At 46.1% G+C, this 27,910-nt stretch overlaps 2 protein-coding genes across 10 annotated transcripts in view; one reads left to right on the forward strand and one right to left on the reverse strand.

Moving 5' to 3' along the window:
- The first annotated feature begins 1,815 nt into the window (after positions 1-1,815).
- Positions 1,816-11,411, forward strand: TP53INP2 (tumor protein p53 inducible nuclear protein 2). Of its 3 annotated transcripts, none has more exons than XM_069548389.1 (4): positions 1,816-2,003; positions 6,543-6,724; positions 7,332-7,509; positions 8,042-11,411. In XM_069548389.1, the coding sequence occupies exons 2-4, from the start codon at positions 6,598-6,600 to the stop codon at positions 8,289-8,291; spliced, it is 555 nt and encodes a 184-aa protein (XP_069404490.1). In that variant the 5' UTR covers positions 1,816-2,003; positions 6,543-6,597; the 3' UTR covers positions 8,292-11,411. The 3 variants fall into 3 exon arrangements, with proteins under 3 accessions (XP_069404490.1, XP_069404488.1, XP_069404489.1); XM_069548387.1 differs by having other exon boundaries at positions 1,835-2,003; positions 7,212-7,509; XM_069548388.1 differs by lacking the exon at positions 1,816-2,003 and adding an exon at positions 3,035-3,121 and having other exon boundaries at positions 7,212-7,509.
- Positions 11,412-12,531: 1,120 nt separating this feature from the next.
- The window catches only part of NCOA6 (nuclear receptor coactivator 6), a 92,191-nt gene continuing 76,812 nt past the window's right edge, over positions 12,532-27,910 (reverse strand). For all 7 annotated transcript variants that reach the window (XM_069548385.1, XM_069548381.1, XM_069548379.1 and 4 more), the window contains 3 exons: positions 25,628-25,664; positions 21,432-21,580; positions 12,532-13,106 (listed from right to left, as the gene is read on the reverse strand). In XM_069548385.1, coding sequence (XP_069404486.1) covers positions 13,063-13,106; positions 21,432-21,580; positions 25,628-25,664 — 230 coding nt within the window. In that variant the 3' untranslated portion in view covers positions 12,532-13,062. The remainder of the gene's footprint in view (positions 13,107-21,431; positions 21,581-25,627; positions 25,665-27,910) is intronic.

A 27,910-nucleotide genomic window follows, 5' to 3' on the forward strand; every position in this document is an offset into this window, starting at 1 on the left:
ACTGCTACCCCTCTCCCCCAAGCTGCTGGGTATTGTTTCCCGGTTCCTTCTCCTAGTTGCTAGGATTGAGGAGTCCCTCTGGGGTTTCAGATTAGGCCGGGACAGGATTTTATCAGCAGAGCAGAAGCTCTGGCCTAGTTCTCTTCCCCCCCAACCCCCCCTCCCAGTGAGACAGATGGGCAGTGCTCAGATTCATCCCCACCAGCCCTGCTCTACTGAGAGAGGACGCACAACCTCTGGAGATGCTGAGGATGTGTACTTGTGGTCTTTCCAGCCTCTTCTCAGGCCACTGGGAATGATGGGGGCCTAGAATATGGGACTGGAAGAATCCTGACGGTGATGACTTTGAAAGAATCTCTAAAAGGTAACTTGGATGTTTCGATAGATATGAAAATTGAGGCCCAGAGAGATGACATGACTTGCTTGAGGTCACACAGCAAGTTTGGGGAAAGGATGAAGCCCAGGTTTCCTGGGGGAGGCTGAAGCACCCTCGGGCTTTGATTATCTGGTGCTTGTAGAGAGCGGAGAGTGTTGGAGCCAGGAACTATGTGTTCAAATCCTGGCTTTGCCATTTACTATAACTGTGTGACCCTGATTCCTCAACTTGAAAATGGGGATAACACACACCATTTCGGTTGTTGTGAAGAATAAAAACACATATACAGCAGTATGGCACAATGCCTGGCACTCAGTAAGTGCTCAGAAATGTCAGCTAATGGTCTAGCAGCAGCAATAGTTGCTGTTGAATGCATTACTGAGTATGAATCTATATACTAACCATGAGATCTGTTTCCCTGTGTGGTGGTGGTGGTGGTTAGTCACCCAGTTGGGTCCCACTCTAATAATCAATCAATCCCTGTCTCTCATTTTTCTGTCCAGCCCCAGTAGCAATATGGATTAAATTAGGTGTGTAAGGGCTTCCCAGGTAGCCAGGGGTAAAGAATCTGCCTGCCAGTGCAGGAGAGTCAAGTTCCATCCGGAAGATCCCCTGGAGAAGGAAATGGCAACCCACTCCAGTATTCTTGCCTGGGAAATCCCATGGACAGAGGAGCCTGGCAGGCCACAGCCCATGGGGGTCACAAAAGAGTCGGACACGATTGAGCACACACACGCACAAGATGTGTAAACGTTCCAGTGCAGAGTACTCTCTAGGTCAATGTTTATTTAGCCCAAAGCAATTCCTCTCCAAGTTCTACTGGCAAAATTTTCCTGTCAGCCTAACTAACTCGTCTATACTTCCTGCGATCCCCTGGAACCAGGGAAGAGGGTTGTCTCCCACCTGTTAGGCTTGCCCAGCAGAGGAAAAAAAAGGAGTGGGAAAGCAGCGAGCGTGTACGGCTAAGAAAGGGAGACAGAAAAGGCAGAGCCGGGAGACGGGTGGTGGGGAGGCTGGGGTGCACGAACGTAGTGTGGAGTTGAGAAAACTGTACAGACTGAGGGACTTGAGTGTAAGATGCAGGTGAAAGGACAAGAGAGGCGGCGGGAGAGGTGAGGGAGCTGACAGATGCGGAGGGTGTGCAGAAAGATGGGGGTCTCGTAGGAACGAGTGGGAACCCCCCTCTTAGAGAGGTCCGTGGGTCGCCCAGAGGCAGGGCGGTCCAAGCTTCCAGCAGTTGTTTCTCCAGGCCTCTTCTTCCCTAGCCTGGGAGTCTGGGATCCCCGCGAGGGAGCCACTAGCCGGCTAGCCGCGGAGGAGGCGGGGAGGGGGGATCCGCAGCCTGGGATTGGCCGCCGCTTGGCCGGGCGGTGACGCGAGGCGGGCGGGCCCCTTTGTGACGTCACAATCAGCTGTTTGAACGTTCCAATTTGTGCGGTGAGTCCAGCAGCCGCGGCTGTAGACTCAAAGCCCGGCGCGCGAGCGCAGTCACTCTGAGCGCCGGACTCGCTCCCAACCCAGCCCCCGCGATGCTGCCGGGCCTGTGATCCGCCGCCGATCCCGGGACGCTCCGCCTCACAACTACCTCAGCGCCACCTGGGCCCGCCGCACTGCCCCCAGTCCCCAGGTGAGTTCCCACCGGCTTTGGCCTGGGGGGCTCCTGGAGCCTCGGGACACGCCCCGCGCCCCCAGTTCCCGGGTCTTTGTCAGTCTCAGCGGGCGGCTGCTGGGGCTGCATTCTGGGCTCCGGATTGGCTGCCCCCGCCTGGTAGACCGTGACGTCTCTCTATTTGCATATGACTTTGAGACGTCACCAAGGCCGGCACCGCCCCCCCCACCCCCTCCCGACTCGGGTCGCTTGTCCTCCGGTGACCCGTTGGGCGCTGGGTCGGAACTGGGCCCAAGAGTGAGGGACGCTGAAGGCAGCGGGACCAGAGGGCCCTCTTGTTTCCTGAGCTAACCCAGGAGCTGAGGTCAAACCTCTGATCTACTTTGTCCTTGACACCTGAGAGAGGTTCGAAGAGACTTGAGAGAGGGTCCGAAGGCGCTACTGGGTCTAGATAGGTGGAGGGGGTTGTCAGAAGTTCAGGAGCCCCTGAAGCTTGAACTCTAGATCGCTGGGGCAGCGCCAAGTGGTGGTGCAATCTCCTCTGGCTCCAGGCTCTGCGCCCCTGGGACTAACATAATAACATTCTCCTAATCCCTGACCTGTGTGCAGCGCCTTAGCTGACGTCATTCCCAGCCCCCGAACGAGGGGTCTTAGAGCCCATTTCATGGAAGGAGAAACCGAGGCCCTGAGAGGGGAGGTGGCTTACTCGAGGTCGTGCAGCTAGTTAGAGTCATGCCTCCCTCGTGAGTGGCGGCTGCATTAGCCACTGGCACATACCTAGTAGAAGCTTATTACAAATAACAAGTTACACATCCTCCTTGCACCTAAGACTCTACTTAGGGTTAGTTCAGTTCAGTCGCTCAGTCGTGTGGGACTCTGCAACCCCATGGACTGCAGCACGCCAGACCTCCCTGTCCATCGCCAACTCAAACTTATGAGTCGGTGATGCCATCCAACCACTTGGGCTAAGCCCCATCCAAATTTGATAATGCTCCCAGGTTTCCTCACTCCTGGATCTTTTTCCAGGAGGTCTCTGGAGACTGGGTCCCCTTTTGAGGCCCCCATCCTCATTCTGTACCTCAGAGTTCTGGAACCCAGTAAAATCACTGCCTCCCAGCTGTTTTGGCCACAGAAAGGTGAGTCAATGGCTGCATCAGAGTGTCTCCCGGGCCAGTGTTGGGATGGGGTGGAGATGAGAGTTCCCTCTGTTTGGCTGTCCTTCACCTCCCACCCTGGTGGCTCAGATGGTAAGGAATCTATCTGCAATGCAGGAGACCAGAGTTCGATCCCTGGGGTCGGGAAGATCCATTGGAGAAGGAAATGACAACCCACTCCAGTATTCTTGTCTGGAGAATTCCATGGACAGAGGAGCCTGGCAGGCTACAGTCCATGGGATCACAAAGAGTTGGACACAACTGAGCAACTATCACTTTCATCTTGCACCCTCAGAGCTGCCAGCTAGAAATGATTGACCTGGACTAGTGCTGATGATTACAAAGCGTGTGCTCCCCTCTCTGCTCACAGAGAAGCATCAGACACTGAGCAGGAGAGCCTCTGACTTTCCAAATAGATGGGCCTATGGATTGGACCAAGAGTCCTATCTCAGCCTAGACTCTGCTCACAGATGGGCTGGGGTAGAGGTGGCTTGGGGATCAAGTGTTATTCCGGGCACAGCTGTTGCAGTTATTAAAGGGAATGGTTCTCCCAGGAGCAGAACTGGGAATGTGAGAACCAGGAAGTTGGCAGGGCTGGGAAAGAAAAATTCTGGGAGCCTCCCTCTGTGGTCATGAGAGGAGGCGGGCACTGGCTGGCTGGTGAGGCTGTCACTTCTGGCTCTGTCACTGACTTGCTGTGTGACCTCGGGCAGGGAGCTTTCCCAGCCCTAAGCCTTCCTTACCTCAATCGGTTTGTAATTTGAAGAGGCCTGGAGCAGACTCTGGTACACAGTGGATGCTCTGGTAAATGCAGGATGAATCTCCGTGCCAGGAACCTCAGACCCTTTTATAGCGGGACAGAGGGCCCCCTGAGAGGGGCAGTGACTTGATCAAAATCTGACTCCTGTCTGACTCCCCCCGTCTCCCCATGGTTTCTGAAACACCTGTTCACTTTCTTTCCATTTTCTCGATGAAGCAGTAGGTCCTTGGAAACAGGGTGTGCCTCATCAAGGCCCCAGTCTTTCCCTTCCTTCAGGAGGGGTCAAACTCTCTGAATTTTTGGTAACTGAGTCACTAACTCCCTGTGGCTACAAATGGGCTGGGATATGTGGCTTGTGCTGGGCGGGCACTGATTGAGGGTGACCCAACCTTTCATAATCCCTGAAAATCTACCACCAGGGAGGCCAACACCCAGGCACCACTTCCTTCTGGAGCCCACTGTGGGGTCTGTAAATGTATACATACTCTCAGGGTGTAGAGCTTAGGTGATTCTGTGGCAAGTGTGAAAAATATACCCAGGGATTGGAAGATGTGCAACAACCATAGAAATACCCCAGGTGGGTTTGCAATAAGAGTAGAATGCCTCCAGGGAATGGAATTGTGACTGTATCCCCAGGGAGCTTTATAGAAAGTGTGGAAACATCCTTAGAGGAAGGTGACAAGTAGCTGAGTAGCAAAACTGTTGGCTGTCTTCAGGAGAGTCAAGCTTTAGGGACATCCAGGGGGCCTGGCCAGCAGCCCCTAAACCAGGTCTAGTCCTGAAGTAGGCTGTTTCCATTCCTGGAGCAGAGAGTTTCCTTTCTCATCTTCAGCCAGGCAAGGACTGATTGAGGGCTTGAGTCCTGGTCCAACCCTCAGTCTTCATCCTTAAGGGGTCTTGGGGTCTGATAGCTCTCTCCCTCCATCATCACCTCCCACTGACCTGCTGTTTCACTGGGACCAGGCAACCTGATCTCCCTCCCTAACCAGGGATGCGATCCTTGAGCAGGAGCTTGGAAATAGTGGGGATGAGGGTAGAGGGCCTGTGGAAATAGGACCTTCATCTGACAGACACAATTGAGGTTTATGTAATCACATGGTGAGATGGTAGCTGTTCTGTGGGATTTCTGCTAGTGAGCCCTTTTCAAGCCACACAGGCTCAAGTAGTGGTTCTTTTTTTGTTTTTCTTTTTAAATTGTTTTTGGCTGTACCAGGTCTTAGTCGCAGCGCTCGGGATCTTCAGTCTTTGTTGCAGCATGTGGGATCTTTAGTTGCAGCATGTGGGATCTAGTTCCCTGACCAGGGATGGAACCTGGGCCCCTGAGTTGGGAGGGCAGAGTCTTAGCCACTGGACCACCAGAGAAGTCCCCTCAAGTAGTGATTCTTAATCTCTGGGGTCAAGGACTGCTGTTTAGGGAATCATGATGAAAACCAAGGTCCTTCAGTTCAGAAAAATACACATGGACCATGGTCCCAGGTCACTAAATTAAAAATGCCTAACCCAGACAGATACCCAGCAAAGGCAATGGAGTATAGTGATCTGGAATCTGCATGGATTAGAATCCTTTCTCTGTGTCTTACTAGCTGTAAGATTTTAGGCAAATCATCTTATGCCTCTGAGCCTCAATTTCTTCACCTGTAAAAGAGGGCTAATAATTATATCCATTTCCTAGAGTTATTATGACGATTACATGAGGTAATAGGTTAAAGGCTTAACACAGTACTTGGCACATGAATATTAGCTATATGATGATGATGATGATAAATAATCACAATATTGGGTGATTTCTTCCTTGCCTGCAGAAGTGTTTTTACCCTTCAAGGTCCAGGTTGGACGTACAGTCCTTTGAGGACCTTCCCTGATAGAGTCTTATATATCAGTCCTAGAGCTTGCATATTAACAATTATTAATAATAAACCAGTTGATTAGTTTATTGAATGCTTAGTCTGTATCCAGGTACTGTTCTGAGCACTTTGTGTTTAGTTCATTTAATTCTCATGAGAGCCCAGAAGAGGATACTATTATTAGCTCATTTAATTCCTTTAAGGCCTGAGAGGAGGATACTATTATTCTTGTCATTTGACAGATGAGAAAACTAAAGCACAGATACGTTAAAATAACTTCTGCTGCTGCTGCTGCTAAGTCACTTCAGTTGTCTCCTACTCTGTGCGACCCCATAGACGGCAGCCCACCAGGCTCCCCTGTCCCTGGGATTCTCCAGGCAAGAACGCTGGAGTGGGTTGCCATTTCCTTCTCCAAGGCATGAAAGGGAAAAGTGAAGGTGAAGTCGCTCAGTCATATCCGACTGTTAGGGACCCCATGAACTGCAGCCTACCAGGCTCCTCCATCCATGGGATTTTCCAGGCAAGAGTACTGGAGTGGGTGCCATTGCCTTCTCCAAAATAACTTCTAAGGTCATACAAAAAACAGAAAAGCCTGAAGGCAGGCTGACTTAGCAGAAAGTGAACAAACAACACACACACACAAATGTGTTTACACACACACATACACGCACAGGGCAAAGCTTTCCCACACATTTCCATTGTACTCTTATCAATGTTTTGGGTGCTGGGGAAGGTATCCCCAGCCAGGAGTTGAGGGGAGAGCAGTCCCTGGTACCTCTGACTCCTCTCTACCTCACAGGTTTCTGCACTGCCATAGACCATCCCCCTCCCCCAGGCCTCTTTGCTCCCCCACCATGCTTCAGCGCCTCACCAGCCTCTTCTTCAGTCCCCCACCACCTGCTGCCGAGGACCCCGACTGCCCCCAAGCCTTCGTCTCTGAGGAAGATGAAGTGGATGGCTGGCTCATCATTGACCTGCCCGGTGAGTCTGGGGCCAGGACTGACTCCTGAGCCTGTGAAGTTTTCATTAGGGCACATAGTTCAGCCATGAGCAGGGAGCTGCTAGGGGACTGGGGAGTTCCCAAGGCAAATTGGGGCTGAAGCAGTAGCATTGGAGGTAGGGGTAACAGCGCCGTCCCATGCAAGCTGGGGCTCTCTCCTGGCAGAGGTGTTGCAGTCCACACCTCAAGCGCCCTAGGGCAGCAGGTTGAGATTTGTGGGTGCCCCATGGGTGTGGCTGGAGGGGCTACGGGTCTGACTAACGATGCCCTTTCTCTCCCTGTCCCATTGTGTCTGGTATGTGTGTGTGTGTGTGTGTGTGTGGTGTGTCTGTGTCTCCATTGTGTCCGGGGTGTGTGTGTGTGTGTGTGTCTGTGTCTGGGTCTCCACTGTGTCCGGTGTGTGTGTGTGTGTGTGTGTCTGGTGTGTCTGTGTCTCCCCACTGCGCCCCCTCCTTCCGTAACCCATAGACAGTTTCACAGCTCCACCCAGCCCCGGGGCTGCCGCTGCCCCAGCAGGCCGCCCTCCACCCGCACCCTCCTTGATGGATGAAAGCTGGTTTGTTACCCCTCCGGCCTGTTTTACTGCAGAGGGGCCTGGACTCGGGCCTGCCCGCCTCCAGAGCAGCCCCCTGGAGGACCTCCTCATCGAGCACCCCAGCATGTCCGTTTACGTGACCGGCAGCACCATAGTGCTGGAGCCTGGCCCTCCCTCCCCGCATCCAGAAGACGATGAAGCTGCCCTGCCTGACGGAGACTCTAGCGACGGGTGAGCGGGCCGCGAGCAGAGCCTGGAGGCCTAGAGAGGAGTGTCTTGGAGCCCAGGAACCCCCTGGCACTGCCCGGGAGGACCCTTTAGAGGCGGGTGTTCGAGGCAAAGGGCGGGGCCGATGGGCCAGGATGTAGCTCGGCCCGAAGGCAAAGGAGCCTTTGAGATTGGGAGAGGCGTGTCTTCGTGGCTGGGGTGGAGCTTGAGAAAGACTGGAGCAGACGCTTAGGGTCTGTTGAGGTTGGAAGGGCGAGGCCGCAGAGCTAAGTAAGTGTGGGGGTAGGGTACAGAATGCCAGGGTCGAATCGGAAGTTGAAGCTGAGCCTTCACGGGGCCACATTTACCCGTTTTAGAGTCTAGGACCGAGGAGGCATCTCGGGGTGGCCTGGAGGAAGGGCTGGTACCCACGAGAAAGGCATTGGGCGCCCCCCTCTGAGCAGAGACTAAACCTTGAGGAGGGTGCGGGGACAAATGGGAGGTGCCAGCACTCCCCTCGATCTGTCCAGCCCTGACTGACTGTCTCTCCCCGCAGGGAGCTGGCGCCTGCTCGCCGCGAACCCCGGGCCCTGCACCACGCCGCCCCTCTGCCGGCGCGGGCTGCGCTGCTGGAGAAGGCGGGCCAGGCGCGGCGGCTGCAGCGGGCCCGGCAGCGGGCCGAGCGCCACGCGCTGAGCGCTAAGGTGGTGCAGAGGCAGAACCGCGCCCGCGAGAGCCGTCCGCGCCGGCCCAAGCACCAGGGCAGCTTTGTCTACCAGCCCTGCCAGCGCCAGTTCAACTACTGAGCTTCCCCCGGCCGTGCTGCAAACCCCTCGCTGACTCCCGACCCCATCCAGCCCCTCCGCCGCAGCCAGTGTGCTGATCGGGGGGGCGCCTGCAGCCCACCTCGGGCTGGATACCACAGCCTCCCTTCTTAATTGTGTGAAGTGGGCTGATCGCCCCTCTCTCCCACCCCTACTTCCCTTTCTCCGATCCTCTAATCTGCCTCTGAACACACCCCTCACCCCGCTCTGCAACCCCGCCCCCCCCTCCCCCCCCCCCCACCCCAGCCCCGCTCTCACCTTCTGGCCCCGTCTGGTATCTAATCCTCCATCTCCTCCACTGACAGTCTTTCCTTCCCTGGTGTCCCTTCTGGATCTTTGCTCTGACACTCTCCATCCCCATTCCTCCAGTCCTCTATTTCCGACCCACTCCTGTTTCTGAGACTGTCTTCTTCCAGTCTCATCTGGCTCATTTCCTACCTTCAGCTCCCACTTTACAAGCCTCACTCTATCTAATGTCTGGACCTGCATTCACTCCTACTCCCTTATTACTCAGTGATTCTCCCAGTGAGACTAGAGGGTTCTGCCTTTAGTCTCCCCCTTCCCTCTCCTCTGGAGGCTGGGCTCCCTGAAGTTGCTCAGGCATGGAAAGGTAAGGTATGTGGGAAAGGACTGTGAGATGTGAGTTAGTGGGAGAAAGTGGAGGGAATCGAGGAAAAGAGGAAACCTATTGGAAGGGTAGTCAGGTCAGGCGGGTTGAGATGCTGTAGGGAGCAGGGCACAATAGGGGCTCACACTGTGCTTGCTCACAGAGGCCAAGCCTTGCTCTCAAGCTGGAGCCTGGAGTCTACTCCCTCATCCCTTTTCTATAATTCACCTCCCAAATCTCTTCCTGAAATCAAACCCTCTGCAGATCCCTGTGTCTGAAGGGCTTAGTTCGTACCTTGCTGCCCTTACTTGCAACGTCAACTTAGCAGTAAAGGCTGGGCAAAGCCCTGCCATCCTAGATATCTGTTCATATGCCCAAGGTGCTAGAACTAGCTTAGGAGAGATGCAGGCTGGAGGGATTCTAGGCAGGGGAAGGACACACCCCAGAATAAGAATGCAGAATGGTGATGCTGGGTAGGACAAGCTGTGGGGTGAAGCCATCCCAAGAATGGCAGTGCAGCCTTTATCTTGCCTCTGGCCTGGTATTTCACACTCTGCCAGGATGGCTAATAAACAGTCCCGGGTAGGAGGCCAGGAGCCCCACTGTCCCAATCCCCATAGTCCCTGCCCAGGTTCAGGGCCTTTAAGGAAGGCTCTCTTCATTTTCTTTCCCAGGGCTCTCTCCCTTTCTAGGCTGCTGGGGAGAAATAGGTACCCTAGGGTTTTCTCTTCCCTTCTCCTCCCGTAAGTACATGGGAGAGGGGACCTGGATACCTGGATGAGACACAGGGGATAGGTCAGTCAGCTTTCTCCTTCTCACGGCAGGATTGAATTTTGGGCTCAGACACCAGCAACAGCCTCTTGGGATGCCCCGAGTTGCTTCTCCTTTCCTTTTTCTAACTGTCCTTTTCTAGTGTGTGCTCTTTCTTCCTTGAAACTTTTAATATTTCTTGTTACATATGAACACAGGTCTTCCCCCTCACTCCAGTTCTAGGTTTCTAGGCCTCGTGGCCAAGCTGAAGTTTAGAGAAAACTCTGCTAACCCTAGGCCTCATGGGGGTTGTATGGATAAGGGAGGGGGTAGCCCTACAGAAGTTGGGAAGGGGACAGAGGAAGCCCTGTTGGGGTCTCATACGAAAGGGAATAAGCCACATTTACAATATAAAAGCAGTTCAAAGTCCCCACACTGGTCCACCAGGGCTCCAGTAGTTGACAGCCTTGCCCCTCTCCCCAAGGTTACAACCTAGTCTCTGATTCTTCCAGCTACTCCTTGGTTACATCACAGCCAGCTTAGGGTCTTCAGCACTTCCAAGAGCTGAAACTCCCTCCAGCACTTCTTGCCTACTCTTTCGCTGCCAGCTGGAGCTTAGGCTCAGTTCTGGGCAGTGCTGTTCACAACCCTTCTGTGGGGGAAAAGTGAGTTAGAGCATTTGGCTCCAGTTTTGGAAGTCCCCTACCTTACCCATAATTCTGTAAGGCTCCTGTAGTTTTAGAACCCTCCAATATCATCACCTAGCTGGTTGCAAGGCTCATATTTTTTTACTTTCCTATAGATTTCTGTAGCATTTGAGTGTGGCAATATTTTAATTGTGTATAGATCTCTAAGAACCAACACTAGTTGGTCTTCCTGTTAGTCTGACTCCTGAAGCATCAGACCTCGTCATACTGTACTGACTGTGTACGTGCCTTTCACCTTGAGCATGCTTCAGGATTTTTTTTTTAAACCACAGAACTTGAATACATGAGGGAACCAGAACTCACAAAGTCCTATGCAACCTCAGACAGGAGGAGGTTAGAGAGTCTGTCCTTATGATGTTTTCAGAGACCCTGGAGAAGTCTGTTCCAGACTGTATTACTTCATGTCAGCACTACCAGCGCTTTGCCAAAACTCAGTTATGTGAGAGGGACCCATTTCTAGAGTGTGTCCCAGTTACATTAAAGGACAACTTCCAGTAATTCCCCAATACAGCTGTCTTCAAGCTGGGTGTCGTTTCCAGCTCTTGCCAGTCTGGCCCCACCAGGGTACCGTGTGTGTATGAATGCAGTGTGCTGCTGTTTTGGAGTATGCTTGCTCCCTGACCCCTGTCTGGAACCCTGGTAGTCTGCTCTGACACATGATGTCAGGTACAATGAGGACCCCACCAGAGCTCCTGGATGACTCCTCAGATCCATGTGGCTTTCTGTGAGGGGACTGAAGGCAGACATAACATGGCCCCGTGTACCTTTCCTCTTGCCCTGCCCCCTGGTTCCAGGTGGAACCAGTAAGATGAATGCATCCCTCTTGGGTGTTTTGTGTTGAGACCGGCTGAAAAGAGGAGACTCTGGTTGACCATGTTGTGACATGTTGCAGACTCGAGGACACAACCCCCTCAGCCTGGTCACGTGGCATGCCTGTGGATGTGTGTAACAGGATTCTGATTGTTAGACTGTAATGTTATTCCTCTATGGGAGAAAAAGTTACTATAAAGAAAAACAAATAAAAATCTATTTAAAGCACATTATGCTTTCTTCCTGAGTAGAGCTAAAGTTGAAGTACTTTGCAATCTCAAACACAGTACTGACATGGTGTGTTATTATAAGGCTGGGTTTGGTTCTGGTTGTGTGTGTCACACAGGGGAGGAAAAGGATAGATGAGCTTGCCGGTGACAGAGCCAGACAATGTGGGGTGACTTAGAAATAACTACTTTTAGAGAAAACTACTTTTATAATGCAAGACACATTTCAAAAAATGAGAATAAGAACATGAGACTCAGCAATTCACTCTTTTGGTCTCAGGCACTGGGTTATGGAGCCACTGCAGGGGAAGGGATGGAGTACATGTCTAGCTATAGGAGACACAGCAGAAGGCTGGGGCCCAGAAGAAGATAAAGACAAGACCTCAAGCACTGATGTCCCCTGAACGTTGGGGGTAGGAGAGGGGCAGAAGCAGCTGGTGTAGAGACCACGATTTTTAATGTAAGGACAGAACCAGGAAAGGAAGAAACCTAGGCATGTCCATAAGTCACCCCAAGCCATGGTGATGTAAATTAAAAACAGAGCAGCCAAAGAGTGGAACACAGTGGGTATCTCTGAACTACATAATGCAAAATGACCACTTTTATTTGGGAGCTGCTCCATCTAACCTCAGATATGGACTGAAGTTAGAAACCTGACCTAAACTGGGCTAGATTCTTGATGCTGTTACAAAAAATCTTGCTGGTCGGTCTGGGCTGCTGTCTTGAATGGAGGAGGTGTATACATGCTTGTTTTGGAGCAATCATGAGCATGGAGAAGCAGATGAAAGAGGTAGAGAAAAGTGCCATCTGATTTGCTGATTGCTTCCTGTTTCTAGATGATCCTGGGTGACTTTGATCCTAAGTTGATTCTGTTGTTTTCAACCAGAGGAAATCTGACCAATGTCAAAGTGCCTGGTACAGTGCTAAAAAGAGCTAATTTTCCAAAGCCAAGCCATGAGCTGAGTGCACAAGTATGTTCATTTCCCACAACTTCCCAGACAGGCATCTCAAGTGCAACGAGGACAAGATGGAATTCTAATTCACAAAGAAGGCTGTTCCTATTCACTTATGGTCCAAAGAAAGAGCCTGCTTACCCAATAATCCCTTACCAATAACATACGTTTATGTTCTAGGACAAAAGACATTTATTTAACACATTCAGTATTTCACATTGTACAAACCCTTAGATTCTCTTTATTCACTGGTCCATTTCTACAACAAATACATCCAAAACACTATATAATAAAATTATTTACAACATTTCCAGAATGAGAAGATTTCCTGTTGCCCTACTACTGCTATTCACACACAGTACTTCCACAGCACAATACATCATTAGAGATCTAAAAATGCTCACCCTGTACTCTAGGCTGCTTAGGAAATGTGAAAACTAATAACATAATCGCATTAGCTCCTCTCAATACATGGCAACATTTTAGAAAACCTTGAACTTCCTCTTGCAACACCAAAATGGTTCAACAACTCTGCTTTCCCCATTGCACTTTACGAAACAGGCTGCAGGGACTAGGAAAAGGACCACGTTATTAAAATAACTAACTGTACAGAAATGGATTTTTAAAAAGTCACAGCTCAAAATTGCTTTTTGTAAAATTCACACACATTTACAAATATCAAGTCGTCGTCCAGCTTGTTTACTTGGATTTTCTTCGCTTGGATTGCACCGCACTGGTTACGTCTGTGGGGGAGAAAGAACAGACATGTTCAGCTGAGGCAACTTTTTACCGCAGTGCCTTTCAGGCAGTCCACAAGAACCAGGGCTGACCTGAGTGGAGGCCTACTGGACTCTGAGTCAGTCTAAGGGACTCAAAAGGCCCACTTAGTGTGAAGAGGGTCTCAGGCTTCTTGGCCTGATAAGACTAGGGCCTGGCTGGCAACTGGGGAAATGTTATACAGGTAGTAGGAGGTGAAGCAAACATACATGGAAAAGGTGCCAAGGTGGGGACAGCCTCTTTAGTGGGGCAATTAACCCCACCATCTCCATCACCTGTTTCCATCACTCAACAAAATGATGGATAGACTGACAATGCTTTTAGTCAGAAATCAACGAGTGATGCTACAGGCAAGTGAATATATTGTGCCAGAGTGCAAAATAAAACAGCCTCTGGATCCCTTCTGGAGCTAAGCCATTTTTTTTTTTTTTGCACTGAAGAACTCTTAGCCATGCCATAGTCAAAGTCTCTAAATAACATGACCATGACCTTGGTCAGGAAGTGTCTACTATGGCCTAATAGCAATTCAGAGCATGCCACAGCTTGCTCTGAGCCCAGGTGAGCCTGAAGGCTTCATGGAAGAGGTGGGAACTGAGAGGTTTATATCAGTGACAGGGTAACAGTGACATAAAGGGGAGGGAAGGAGTGTGTTTTAATTCCTTTAGTATTACGTCTTCAACCAACCAACTTAATCTTCTCCCATATTTAAACCATCTTTCTCAAAAACTTTTCAACGTAAGTCTTCTACAGCAAAGTAATAGTGAATAGCCTAAAGCTCTCCAACTGTAAACATTTCTTTAAAATCTCATATTAATATTAAAAATTCACCCTCATTCTTCATGCTGCTCCATAATAGATATTTTTGATTTAAAATATTTTTACTTCCCATAAAGACCAAAAAAGTGCCTTCTATTTAACATAAATGTGTTGGATGAATTCAACTTACCCCTTTCTAGAAACTAGGCTGAATTTTCTGATGCTGCACATTATTAGGTTCAGTATTCTAAGCAATTTTTATTTTCTTTTTTGTATTATATCATATTTTGAGAACCCAGACTTAAAACGTACATACAAAAAGAAAAAATTTCACTAGGTAAAATTTTAGCTAAGTAATTGCTAAGAAGTGAAACCTAGATGATTTTCTAAAAGGTGGCCTGTGTGGTGATTTCAGGCTTCTGTTGGTAGAAGTTTCAATACACCTTGCTTCTTGCGGGGAGATGGTGATGCTCATGCCAGGTGGTAGAATTAGTTTCTCTGATTTACTCATTAGTCTTTTGCTAATCAGAGGACAGTAAATCTGATATGATGTTGATAATGGTGTAAATTCCATATAAATAAACCTAGTCCCACATAGCACACAACTCCCCATGATCAATCAACTCTTTACATCCACCACCTCTCAACCTTCACTTTCATTGTAGATTTGTCATTTGCAGTGAAAACATACAGGGTTTTGTCTTGACTAAGTGTTCATCCTTAGAAAAATATCTGTTACTTAGGTCAACTTTGGGAGCTTCTCCTTTGTTATGATATGAATGATCAAGTGGTGTGTCTAAGCAACACATGTGGCTGGGAAGCATGGTTAGCAGTCGGGGAATAAACAACCTTAGGCTCCCCCCTTCATTCCCTCCTTGCTTGTTCCCATCTGTCAGTGCTCCAAAGCACCCAGGGATCTGGCAGGCCGCCTCTGCTTCTGAGGATGAATCAATGAGTGGGGCCATGAATAAACAAGTTATTTATGCTAGAAACTGCAAAAAAAATAAAAGTCTTTTAGATACTAGGGTGAGAGGTGGCAGTGGTGGTGTAGGGTGTACGTTTATACTCCCATGAAAGAGAAAACCTGGTCTTGAAGTCTCTATCACCTTCTCTGGATAAATCCAACCAATCTGGTCACAGAGCAAAGTTACCTTTGATGTTTCTATAAACCTGAAAAGTTATTTTTATGGTTCAATTTTATACTCCCTCTAAAATATTACCATGTTTACCATTCTGTTGAACACAATAAGAAAGTCTGGAAGCTAAGTTTTTAAGGTAAGGAATTCTGGGGAAGTAATGTAGTAGGCAGAGGTATATTCAGGATGTATTTAATATGTAAGGCCTGCTCCTTATGGCTACCTAGCTTATCTGATTATGCATAATCCTACCCCAAGCCCCTATTATAAATACCATATTGGGGAAAAAATCACATACATTATTGAAAAACTCTCAGGTTTTTTTTTTTTTTTTTTTTTAACCATCAAATATCTTTCTATTTTTGGCTGCACTGCGCTGCTTGCCAGTATCTTAGTTCTTTGACCAGGGATTGAACTCAGGCCATGGCAGTGAAAGCCCAGAATCCTAACCACTAAGCCACCAGGGAACTCCCAACCTTTAAGGATTGTATAAATTAATGTCTTCACAGATACACAAATAGTCCAAAGACTAATAGTATAGTTACTTCGCTGATGTTCATATTTTACAATTGACTCTATGGTAAAAGCGAGGGTCAGTAACAGTCTTTCAGGTGGTGTCTATGTATGTCCTTGGGATACATTTAAATTTGTAATTTGAAAGAGCCTTTTTAAAGCATTTTAAAAGTAATTTTTAAATGACTGCCTCATTTTTTGACCTTAAGCAAATCTGGCCAAATCTATATAGTTCAAGTTTCTATTAAATCTTCTAGTATGTGAGCTTTACCTTCTACGGAGTTTTATAAATTAACCTTGACCTTGCTCACTTCATTACGCTTTTTACTATTCTTCTTCTAGCCAAGATTTCCACTTAATTGTAAAAAAATTCTGGAAATTTCCTTTCAAAATTTGTATGGCTTGTTTCTAAATGACAACAAGAGTACAGTTTCTGGCAGTTACTGTTCAGGGTTTTCCTCAGTCTTCCACATGGCAGGTGGATTCTTTACCAGCTAAGGCACCAGGGAAGCTCTTTCCTTCCATATGATGTAGCTAATTATGCTTATTCTATAATAACACCACCTACATTTAAAGTGTATCTGTATCAGTTCACTCAGTCTTATCCAACTCTTTGTGACCACCTGAGCCACTGATTCCAGTGTATCTGTATACTCTGTGCTTTTTAGATTGCTGCTTTTCAAGTCACTAGCTGTGGACAGGACAAAATTATCACCCCACTTTGCTGTCAGAGGCATCTAAGGGCACACCAGGGACACCCACAGCTACTGCTGATTACAGCTTGCTCTGAACTTCCCTCTTATTAGGATATTTCCCCTGGTTTCAAACTTGTACACCAAACTTCATCTTTTTAACTGCTGATCTTTTTTACCAGTTGAAAATATAACACAAAACTACTATAGACGTAAGACTAAATATGGAATGACAAGGGAAACTAGAAAAATCATTTCTGTGTGAATGGGGAATTCATCATGTCAGGAAGAACTACTCATCTGCATATCCGTAACACATCTGATCAAGTGCAATTTTTAAAAGTTCACTGATTGGTGGGAGCCAATTTTCATTGTCTGTAATTAAAAGTGGCAGGACAGGGACTCCGGAGGTCAGGTGGTTAACAATCTGCACTTCTGGCACAGGGTGTAGGGGTTCAATCCCTGGTCAGGTAACTGAGATTCCACATGGCATGAGGTGTGGCCTGACAAACAAAAGTGGCAGGGTGCTGGGGGTTGGTGGTGGTGGGGGGAACCCAACCAACTAAAATCAAACAACAGATTGCAGAGAGTGACCCATCGACCATGTGGGCCTTGCTGGACTTGCGCAGAAATCATCCATCCCACCGGCTCCAATCTGGTAGTCCGGTGGGCCTTGGTTAGCATGAGGTAAGCAAACTCTTTTCTCAAAGCAGAAGCATGATTAAGGTTACTGGTTTTCCAATAATACAGAAAGTACCAATACTTCTCATTAGAAACTGCTCATAATATTTCTCAGCTTTTAAGATTCTCATGAAAAAACACAGACTGTTTCTGATTTTGTTTGGGCATATATAACCAAAATCTTAAGAGCACAAAAAGGCAAAACCCTCTCTTCCTTTCAAAAACTGAAGAAGAACTGATGCTGCAGGAAGATGTTTCAGGTATCTAGCACTATATATGCCTACAAGTTTGGGACATGTAGCTTAGAAGCCAGCTTGATATTTTATGACACTGGTTCATTTTTGGATACAACACAGAAGGCCAAATAATATGCATATTAATTCTTTAATTTGGATCCAAGAGCTCTAACACTTAAAAATCAAGAGCTATAGCTTTCATTTTTGATTTAAAAAGTAACTTACCCTAGAAGAGTTAAAGATAGATAGCCTGAGGGCTTAAAGCTGATGTGGAGATCTAGACAAGACTGTGATTCCTGGGGTCTGGCCAGAACCCTGCCATCCTCTAGGGAGATACTTATGCAGCATTGCTCCATGTAATATCGCAAAGCCTGTGAGTCATTATGACCTCTTCTAAGCCAGTTGCTAAGCCTCAAAGCATGGATGGGACAGGCATTCCAACATGACTACCATCACCTTGGGACAATGTTCAGTTTAAGTGTACAGGCCTGTACACCCCAATCCACTTCTAAAACAGGCTCCAGCTTTACATCTTTTCTTGGCTAGCAGTTATCTACAGAGTGGCTCTAATTTGGGCATCTCTTAACTGTCCCTCCCAGCTACCAGATTAGCTCTTTCTGGTGCACTGTAAATGACATCTTTAGTATCCTGAGGCTCTGGGCTCAGGCCAGATTTCCAAAAATCTGGTTGTATGACATCTCTAAAGGTCAACACTTATCTTCTTGCTTTAAAGATATTCTACAGCCTGGAAAACCATGATCCTTTGGGAAAATACAGAATTGAGGGGAAGCAGATTTCCTCACAGAACTCCAGGAATCTTCCACATTATGCTTCCTTCCGAACAAGTTGTTGCCTAGGAGATGATTCCCAAGGAGGGAGAAGGAAGTTGTTGGTTCCACTTCTGCATCCAAAGTGGGGATACCCACAGGACCCTGACTGTGGTATACATGGTATGTCTGGAGAGGAAAGAAGGCCCCTCCCAACCTCTCCGCTATCTGGCAGGCTGAGGTAAGGTGATGTCTACATCTCTGCTTTGCCTGTACTTGATCTGCAGATTTGTGACCTCCTCGAGGAACTCTTGTGAGGCATTTGATTTCTGACCCAGAAACAGCTGAGCTCTCAGTCAGTGTCTGGTGTTGGGGCATCGCAATCTGCCCTGGTCTTCAGGCTGGTATCCTAATGGTGTGTGACTGTTTCGTAGCAGCCCTGCTGCTATCAGGCACTTGGCCAAGATCCCAGCTCTTGTCCAACTCAAGCTACTTAAGCTCAGTACACTTTCTGAGAAGATGATACCCTCCCTCAGCTCTAGGCGTTTGCACATGCTTTACCTTTTACTTGGATGATGTTTCTTCGTTCTCAGTCTCAGCTTAAACATCTTTTTCTCCAGAAAGCCTACACTGACTTGACAGAAGAACAAAGCATCCCAATCAAAAGTTCCTTTGATTTTTAAGTAAAAATAAAAAACATATTTTTCATTTTCACCAACATATTCACTGTTTCGTTCTACTATCTTCCGCCTTTTTTCAGGCAACTTCATAATCCCATCTTCCCAAAACTTTTGATGTGGTTCTTTTGAGCAAAGAACTCTCCCAGGTACCTTCTACAGTCTTCCAGGGAAAGGAAATTTTCTCCATTAAGAGAATTTTGTAAAGACTGAAATAATAGAAATCTGAAGGTGCGATGTCTGGTGAATACAGTGGATGAGTCAGAATTTCCCAGCCAAGCTGTAACAGTTTTTGCCTGGTGATCTGTTGACTAATTCCAGAGACTTTTCGTCAAGTGCTGCTTTCAGCTGGTCTAACCAGGAGTAGTACTTGTTGGAATTAATTGTTTGGTTTTTTGAAAAGAGCTCCTAATAGAGGACTCTCCTCCAATCCCACCATGTACAACATCACTTACTTTGGATGAAGACCTGCCTTTGATGTGGTTGTTGGTGGTTCACGTCACTTGCCCTATGATCTCTCCTGTTCCACATTATTGTACAGTTTCTACTTTTCACTGCCCATCACAATTTGTTTTAAAAATGGAACACATTCATTACATTTAAATAGAAAATCATATGCAGAAATACGGTTAAGAAGGTTTTTTTGCTTATGTGGGATCCAAACATCAAAGTGCTTAACATAAACAAGCTGGTGCAAATGATTTTCAAGGCTTTATCTGGATATTTTGAGTATGTCAGCTATCTCCTGCGTGGTATAACACTGACTATTCTCAATTAATGTCTCAATTAGATCACTATCAATTTCAACGGGTCTACCAAGCCATAGAGCATCGTCCAGTGAGAAAACTCCAGCACGAAACTTTGCAAACCACTTTTTACACGTTTGATCAGTCACAGTAGCTTCTCCGTACACTGGACAAATCTTTTTTTTGCACTTCAGTTGTCCTTTTACCTCTCTTGAAATAATAAAAGCATAGTATGTAGAAAATGTTCCCTATTTTCTTCCATCTTCAATACTAAAATGGCCATACAAAAAAATCACCAATTTTGATAAGTTTTTAAAAATGCACACTGATAATGATAGCTGTCACAGTACAACACAAAAAACTGTTTTAAATGAAGTTAAAAACAACTAAGCACTACTAGAGCTATCTTATGGAAAACAAACTTTTTGGCCAACCCAACCTCTACAAACTACATAACATTGCTATTAAGAGCACCAAAGCCAAATCTTTCTTGATAGCTTACAATCGACATGACAAAGACTATGTTTTTTCACTGTTACATCCCCAGAGCCTGGCATGCAGTAAGTACTTAACATATAGTTGATAGATGGTTATTAACATAATAATTACTGATTGGATACTTCTTGCATTTAGGCACCACAGTAAGCACCAAGCATACCGTGGTGAGCAAAACCAGACATTCCCTGCCCTAATTGAATATGTATATTAACTACTTACCACATAAATTGACATAAGTTACAACTGTGGTGTTAAGAAGGAGAAGAACATGGTGCTATGGTTCCACATAGCAAGGACAACTGAGTTAAGACAGAGTGAGAAGGAAGAGTGAGAAGTTAATGAGGAAAAAAAACGAAGAAAGAGAGACTACTCCTCACAATAGGCATCACATATACCCAGGCTCTGATGAGAGGATGGCATGTCCAAGATGCTAAGGGAAGTCAAATGAGCTGGGAGAGGTTGACAGGGGCCAGACCAGACAGGACCTGGGGTTCATGCTGGTGTTTTTAGACTTTAATCTCAATTATAATGGTAAGCCATTAAGAGGTTTAAAGCTAGGGTAGCAGTGAAGATGGGGAAAAATGGATGAACTTGAGTCATCTGAGAGAAAATCAGTGGCTTTCTGAGATATATGTGAGGGTGAAGAACACAGGTGTCAAGCAGGACATGCCGAATGGACAGACAGATGGGAGCAGGGGACCAACAGCAAAGGACCTGGCATCAGGGGTGAAAAATCACATCTGTTTTCAGACATGTTGAGTTTGCGGTCCTGTTAAGAATGTATGTGCAACTGTCTAAGATCTCTAAAGGTCAGTACTAGAAAACAAATGTATGAGTCATCTGTGAAAGGTTGTAACTAAAGAAGGGAGGCATGAATGAGATCACCTGGGGAGAAAATATAAGTTGAAGAGAAAAGGTGACTCAGGATTAAAGTTTGAGTAGGCCAACATCTACTGCACGGGTACAGAATCTGAGAAGGAATAGTCAGAAGACTATTGAGAGCTCTGGGTCAGAGAAGCCAAGAGCAGAGTTCATTTAAAGGAGAGACAGCAATCAACAGAGAAGAGAAAACTGACTGTGTCAGGTTCCTGAGAGGCTCAGAGAAGATGGGATCAAGAAGGCACTGGCCTTTGGACTGAAGGAGAGACAGTTACTCTATTATAGCACGAGCAAAGGAGGACACTGGTAGATTTATGTCCTGGTAGTGAGAGTTCTCTGTGAAGAGGTGAAAGTCTCTGCTGAAAGAGAGGACATAAAGTAGGAGCCAGAGGTTTAAAGAGTAGAGAGAAGGAAAACAAGCTGACCATGGAAACAGAGGAAAGACAAAGGAGCCATAGTGAGGACCTGTCTGAAGCGACGATCATGGAGCAATCTGCCCTGTTACGTGCTTGCTGCTCTGATACATACACTGCAAACACACAGTTAAATGAACTAACAAACAAAGGAAGGACCCACTAAGCAGCAGAAGTCAAAGCAACTTGAAAATGTAAGGAATACAAGCGAAGATGAAGGGCTAAGGCCACTAAGCTGTGCTAAGAACCCTGTTCTTCTATGTGACCCAGAAACAGCACCCACAGCCCACTGCTAACCTTTAGTAGAGCTGGAGGCTGAAGCAGGCCGAGAGGATCTCTTTCGATGTCCGTTTTCCACACTTTCAGAAGACACAGCCGGCTCTTCAGTTCGCGAGTTTCTTCGGCTTGGAGTTTTGGACTTTTCAATTATCTCTTTGGGCTCACTGCTAACAGAGGGAAGCAGAAAGTCCAAAGAGGTGAGGAAAACAAGTCACACAAAAAATAAAGATTAACAGTTTCATTCACAAGGTAGGAGATTAAGAACTATATAATTATTCTGATGAGACAATGTTCCAGTCTGGGACAATAATCACAGTTACACTCTAATGTTACTGACAATTTAAAAGTGAGTCCAGCTTGTTATACTGGTAAAAATAAAATAAAATTTAAGCATAATACTGGCGAGATTGTGGAAAAACAGGTAAAAGACATTAAGAACTTGGAACAAACATCATCAAACTTCCTCACCCATTTTACTAAGATGAGGATACTTCCCTTCAAAAGTTAATAGCACCAGGTTCGATGCATGATACAGGATGCTCGGGGCTGGTGCACTGGGATGACCCAGAGGGATGGTATGGGGAGGGTAATGGGAGGGGGGTTCAGGATGGGGAACACACGTACACCTGTGGCAGATTCATGTCAATGTATGGCAAAACCAATACAATATTGTAAAGTAAAAAAAAAAAAGTTAACAGCACCTAAAATCTAGGAAATGAATAACATACACTGACATTTACTATGAGTTAGATAGATAATGGGATATTACAAGTCACATTGGAGAATTTATAGGAGAATATATTTACAATACACTGCTGGGTATATTCTGGAGAAGGCAATGGCACCCCACTCCAGTACTCTTGCCTGGAAAATCCCATGGGCGGAGGAGCCTGGTAGGCTGCAGTCCATGGGGTTGCTAAGAGTTGGACATGACTGAGCGACTTCACTTTCACTTTTCACTTTCATGCACTGGAGAAAGAAATGGCAACCCACTCCAGTGTTCTTGCCTGGAGAATCCCAGGGACGGAGGAGCCTGGTGGGCTGCCGTCTATGGGGTCGCACAGAGTCAGACACGACTGAAGCAACTTAGCAGCAGCAGGAGCAGCTGGGTATATTCGGAGAAGGCAATGGCAACTCACTCCAGTACTCTTGCCTGGAAAATCCCATGGACAGAGGAGCCTGGTAGGCTGCAGTCCATGGGGTCGCTAAAATTTGGGCACGACTGAATGACTTCACTTTCACTTTCATGCACTGGAGAAGGAAATGGCAACCCACTCCAGTATTCTTGCCTGGAGAATCCCAGGGACAGAGGAGCCTGGTAGGCTGCAGTCCATGGGGTCGCTAAAATTTGGGCACGACTGAATGACTTCACTTTCACTTTCATGCACTGGAGAAGGAAATGGCAACCCACTCCAGTATTCTTGCCTGGAGAATCCCAGGGACAGAGGAGCCTCGTGGGCTGCCGTCTATGGGGTCACACAGAGTCGGACACGACTGAAGCGACTTAGCAGCAACAGCAGCAGCAGCAGCTGGGTATATTGATTGCTCCAATCCCCCTTTTAGTACATGAAGATTAAAAAATAGTAATATCCAGTATTACTGAGGGTATAGGGACAAAAACTCATGATGGAGTATGAACTGCACAACCCAATCATTCTCAACGGGGCAGTTTTGCCTCTTAGGAACCCTTGGCAATGTCTGGAGATGTTTCTGATTGTTATGACTAGGGGATGCCACTAAACATCCTGCAATGCATAAAGCAGCACCCTCCCCCACACTCCACACAGAATTATCTGATCCAGTCAGTAACGCTGAGGCTGAGACACCCTGGTGTAATCCTCTGGCTCAGCAATTCTGTTTCTAGGTGTCTAAGAAAACAAATCTTTTTACAGAGCTCTGACTACACACATGGATGCCAAAGCATTTTATTCATATTGATGAAGACAGAAGACTGAGATGCTTAACAATAGCAGATTACCTAACTAAATCATGGCACATCTAAATGGAGCTATAAGAATCATGCTGTAGGTTAATAATAAAAACTGTTCATAATGCATTATAATAGGGGAAAAAAGCTATCACCATTATGAACAGTATAATCTCATTTTCATTGTAACATATAGAGTATATATGTAACACATATGAATGGGTGTGACATATTTGTATGTGTGTATACAACATATGGGATTTATATATGGACATAATACTACATATTAGATGTATACAAATACTATAGTATATATTAATATATACCATCCTTTGAGAGTTTTAACTCTATCTGTACAAACTCTGTGAAGAGGACTGGAAGAACTAAAATATAAACAATGAATAAAGCTGAAATGTAGGAATACTGGCTAACGGATAACATTCTTCTTCGTAATTCTCTGATCTGAATTTCAATTTATCTTTAGTGAACTCTCACTACTTTCACAGTTCAAAAAAATTCATGTTAAAGTCATTAGGAAAAAAAAGAAGTTGATTACATTTACTTCTAAGACATGGAAATGAAACAAAAGGAATGCAACAGAAACAAAACCAAAAACCAGTTGAAGGGATGCCTCTTCTGAGAAGTCTTCCATGACCTCACTCCCCAAGAGGAGTTGCCCCTTCTGTCTTTTGGGTTCAGAGTCTGTGTCTGGCATTCTAGAGCACCCATCGGGCTGTACAGCATGTTTTTAGTGTCTTGTGTCTTCCACTACAACGTAAGCTTCTTAACCATGGCCTGTCAACTATCCATATCCCTCTACTGCTTACTCTTGCCAGAGGACCCTTTGCCTGCCAATCCGGCCACAGAGTTCATTACCCTAGCTTTACTTTTAACAATTGGCCGGCAAGCCAAGGCAAGTCAAATAGGAGGCTGGGCTGGCACTACAAGTCAGGGGGATGTACATATCCTTTTAGAAATGGTGTGTAAGGATGGCTTTCTGACTAGGAGTCCAGAAAAGGGTCAAAGACTCTAAGGAAGAAGATTTCTAATGGAAGTGCCTCTTTCTCCCGGTAAAACAAAAGCCTCAGCAATACCGTCCTGGTGTTTATAGGGTCAATGGTCAGGCAACTTGGGGAACAACCACCTATAACATATCTTTGGTCTGATTATCTCTTCCCTAGCTATACAGTTGGTGTATACTTTGAAAAATGCAAATGAATTCAAACATAAGCCCAATCCAAATGAAACTAGATAGGCAGAGTGGTGTTGTAGGAACAGCAACGAATCTGAGTCAGAAGAACAGGGGTCGAGTCTTACCCATGCATTTACTGGCCATGATATTTAGCTTTATGTTTCAGATTCTTGATCTATAAATTCCCATCTTATCTGCTGCAATACATTAAGTGTGAGAGCTCTGGAGTTAGAAGGCCTGAGTTTGAATCTCAGCTTCACCATTTACTAAACCTGTGATTCTGGGTGATTTAGTTAACCTCTCTGAACTTTAGGTTCCTTATATGTAAGACAGAATTTTCTTCCCTACTAGATACTGTGAAAATTAAATGCGATAATACATCTAGGGAGCTTTTAGCCCAACATATGACATGGTATAGCATTCAAATAAACATTGGCTATTATTACCACCTCACAGGGTAGTTATGATGATTAAATGAGAAAATGACTGTGAAGCTGTTTTACAATCTAAGTTGATACAGAGCATGACAAATTATTTAAAATGCTGTCTAGTACACTCCTACACTAAAAAAGGAATGACTTTTTTTTAATACAGTAATACTCCTCCCCATGGGGCTAGTGAGGTCGAAGCTACAGTTGTATTTCATCTTGTTAGGTTATGTGGGACAGCACAGTACAAGAGACAAAGCATGAGCTTTGTGGTCAGAGCCCATCTGCCTTTCTCTCACTTGAGGATCAAACAGCTACACTTAGAAGGTATTGCAAGGAATACTATTAATGATAATGATGGCAACAATTCCTATATACTCAACACTTACTATTTACTCACTATGCTGAGTGCTGAAAAATGTTACGTGATTCAGTTTCAAAACAACTACAAAAGGCAGAAAACTGGCCACCAAGTTTTATTCAAAGAAATGTTACCTCTGAGAGGCTGGTACTCACGACAGCTCCCTACTTCAGCAGGAAGAAAAACTGGTACAAAGAGTGAAGGAAAAGGCCAAGGTGAGGAGAGGTTTAAAGGCTGAGAAAGCTGATACCTTTCAAAGAGGCTTATGCCATATTCATGCTAAGTCTATAGAAATGATCATCTTACCTTTGTCCAGAGACTATGGCAGCATTTGCCTCGAGTTCTGTTAAAAATACAAAGGACAGAAATGAGATGTACGAGCTTCTCCTGTATATGTCCACTGGGAGAGGCTAGGTATCTGTGAGAATTCTAAATGCCGTGTTTAAGCTGCTGTGTCTCCAAGTGTGGCAGGATCCTCACCCTAACGCAGTACGGAGACAGAGCTGGCGTGGACACAACTCGACTGTCTGAGGCATAAGACACTAACTCATTCTATTTTCACTTCTACTCCATACTGTGAAATAATCCTGTTTGGATCAACAGAACTAAATTCACACTGCCTGCTTCATATTTCATCTAGCTAACTAGGTTAGTAAAACAATCCTCTTCCTCTCATGTAGAAAGAGAGTGTTTTCATTCTTAGAATATCTCTTCTCTCCTGACATATTTTTTGAACAGTAATCTTCAAATATGTCTTAAATATCCATTAAGGATGTATTCTTCTCCAAAGGATTTCCCCACTGAATTTTAGAGGGCAGACTGCTTTACTCTAAGGTATCACCTACAACCCCATTATGTCCCTCTCTTCCTCAACCTCTCAGCAGTGCCCTCTAAAAATGGAAACCCTCAGTAATTTGTCTAGCTGGGTTTTGCTTAAATGAGCATGCTATGGATTTACCAGGCGCTTCTTAGCACCAGCAGGAAAACATCTTCCTCCATTATCCACCTTTAGGTAGTCTCATCTTTTCCAAAAGACCATCCCCGATGTACCTGGTCTCCAAGAGTCCTTTCCCCATCCCCCCACTTTCAGGGAATTCAGCACCTCAGACTCAGTGTACATGTCTAACCTACCCTATTTATTACAGAATAAACTCCTTGAAAGCAATGAAGTCAAAGTGCCTTGGTTATTTTGACCTCAGTGCCTGTTAGCCATGTGACCTTGGGCAAACTTTTTGACCTCTCTGTCCTCAATGCCTCACCTGAAAAAAAGAGCGATAACCATTTTACCCACTTCAAAGTTAAAAAGATCCATCTTTTGGAGAAAAAAGGTGGGTCAGGAGATGGAATTCTCTTCCCCTTTCTAGCTGCTCCTTTTCTCACCAAAAATGAGTTTAACTATCTATCTGCTCCATTCCTATCCTTCTCAGGTATCATGTGGGTACTTGGGAGCAAAAATATCTGGGTGGTTAAAATTGTTTTTTTTTCCAACCACTTTTTCCAGAGGTCTGGTTTTACCCAAAGAATGTACAATAGAAAGTCCTATCCATCATATAGGACATAGCACCCTGAGGCAGGTTTTAAAATAATCACAACTTTTACCTTACATTAAAAAAAAAACCTTACTTTATTCATTTATTTACTTGACTGTTCTGTTCTGTGTGGCTTGTAGCATTTTAGTTCCCTGACTGGGGACTGAACTGGGCTCTCGTCAGTGAGAGTGTGGAGTCCTAACCACTGGACTACCAAGGAATTCCCAATTCGTACCGTACTTTTACTAACTCAGACTCAAAATTAAACATTAAAAAAAAAAATTCTGTCAAGTGTATGACCTGTATTGTCAGTGAGATTCTAACCTCCTTGTGGAAAACAGTCGTACTTTTTTGGGGGCATACCTACAATAACCTACAATGCAAAGAGCCAGGCAGGACTAAACTGTAACAAATCTATGCTCTTTATCTGCTCTGGCACTCTAATCTATGAAGGCAGTGTGCTATTATTGCCATCAAGATCCTCAAGCATTCAGAGCTGACCCAGCATCTCACAGTAGTTATCTGTCAGATTACCATGGACTCCACCTTCCAGAAACACCATCCGTACTGCTATTTACAATATCTTGGTCATGGGAAGAAACTTAATGCCATCCAGAGATGACTGAAATGACACTGACTCTCTAGAGGAGTGGCTACCTCACTGCAGCCTAGGTTTTCAGAACAAGCCTCCACTTCTGTGATGATAATCCAATTACTATCCTAATGCAATAATGCCTGCCACCCTAGTGAGTTACCATGTGCCAGTCAGTCAGCTGCCAAGTACGGGGGCAGGGTCATGGAACAGGGCAAACTGTGCAATGGAAACCACCCACGGCTGAGTAGCAGACAGACAATGGGCACTGAGATGCCCTTCTTGAGTTCCCTGGCTGACACCAGGAACGCGTCAGAGAGCAAGCTGCTCAAGGGAAAAATAACCTCAAATAGTACTGCACAAGCTACCACTCAACCAAAGTCTGCCCTAAAGCAAGTATAGTTTCAGCATTTCCTGGCACACTGAGAACAGCAGTGGTTCCTTCACACGTGATCAGTTCCACTCGAG

Source organism: Ovis canadensis, chromosome 13, assembly GCF_042477335.2.
Source record: "Ovis canadensis isolate MfBH-ARS-UI-01 breed Bighorn chromosome 13, ARS-UI_OviCan_v2, whole genome shotgun sequence".
Classification (NCBI taxonomy): domain Eukaryota; kingdom Metazoa; phylum Chordata; class Mammalia; order Artiodactyla; family Bovidae; genus Ovis; species Ovis canadensis.

What these genes read in the sequence shown, in the direction of transcription:
- TP53INP2 (XM_069548387.1), top strand. Translation starts at nt 6,598, where the DNA reads ATGCTTCAGCGCCTCACCAGCCTCTTCTTCAGTCCCCCACCACCTGCT. An exon ending in GCTCATCATTGACCTGCCCG is followed by an intron (nt 6,725 to 7,211) that starts GTGAGTCTGGGG and finishes CGTAACCCATAG; the next exon opens with ACAGTTTCACAGCTCCACCC. An exon ending in GACGGAGACTCTAGCGACGG is followed by an intron (nt 7,510 to 8,041) that starts GTGAGCGGGCCG and finishes CTCTCCCCGCAG; the next exon opens with GGAGCTGGCGCCTGCTCGCC.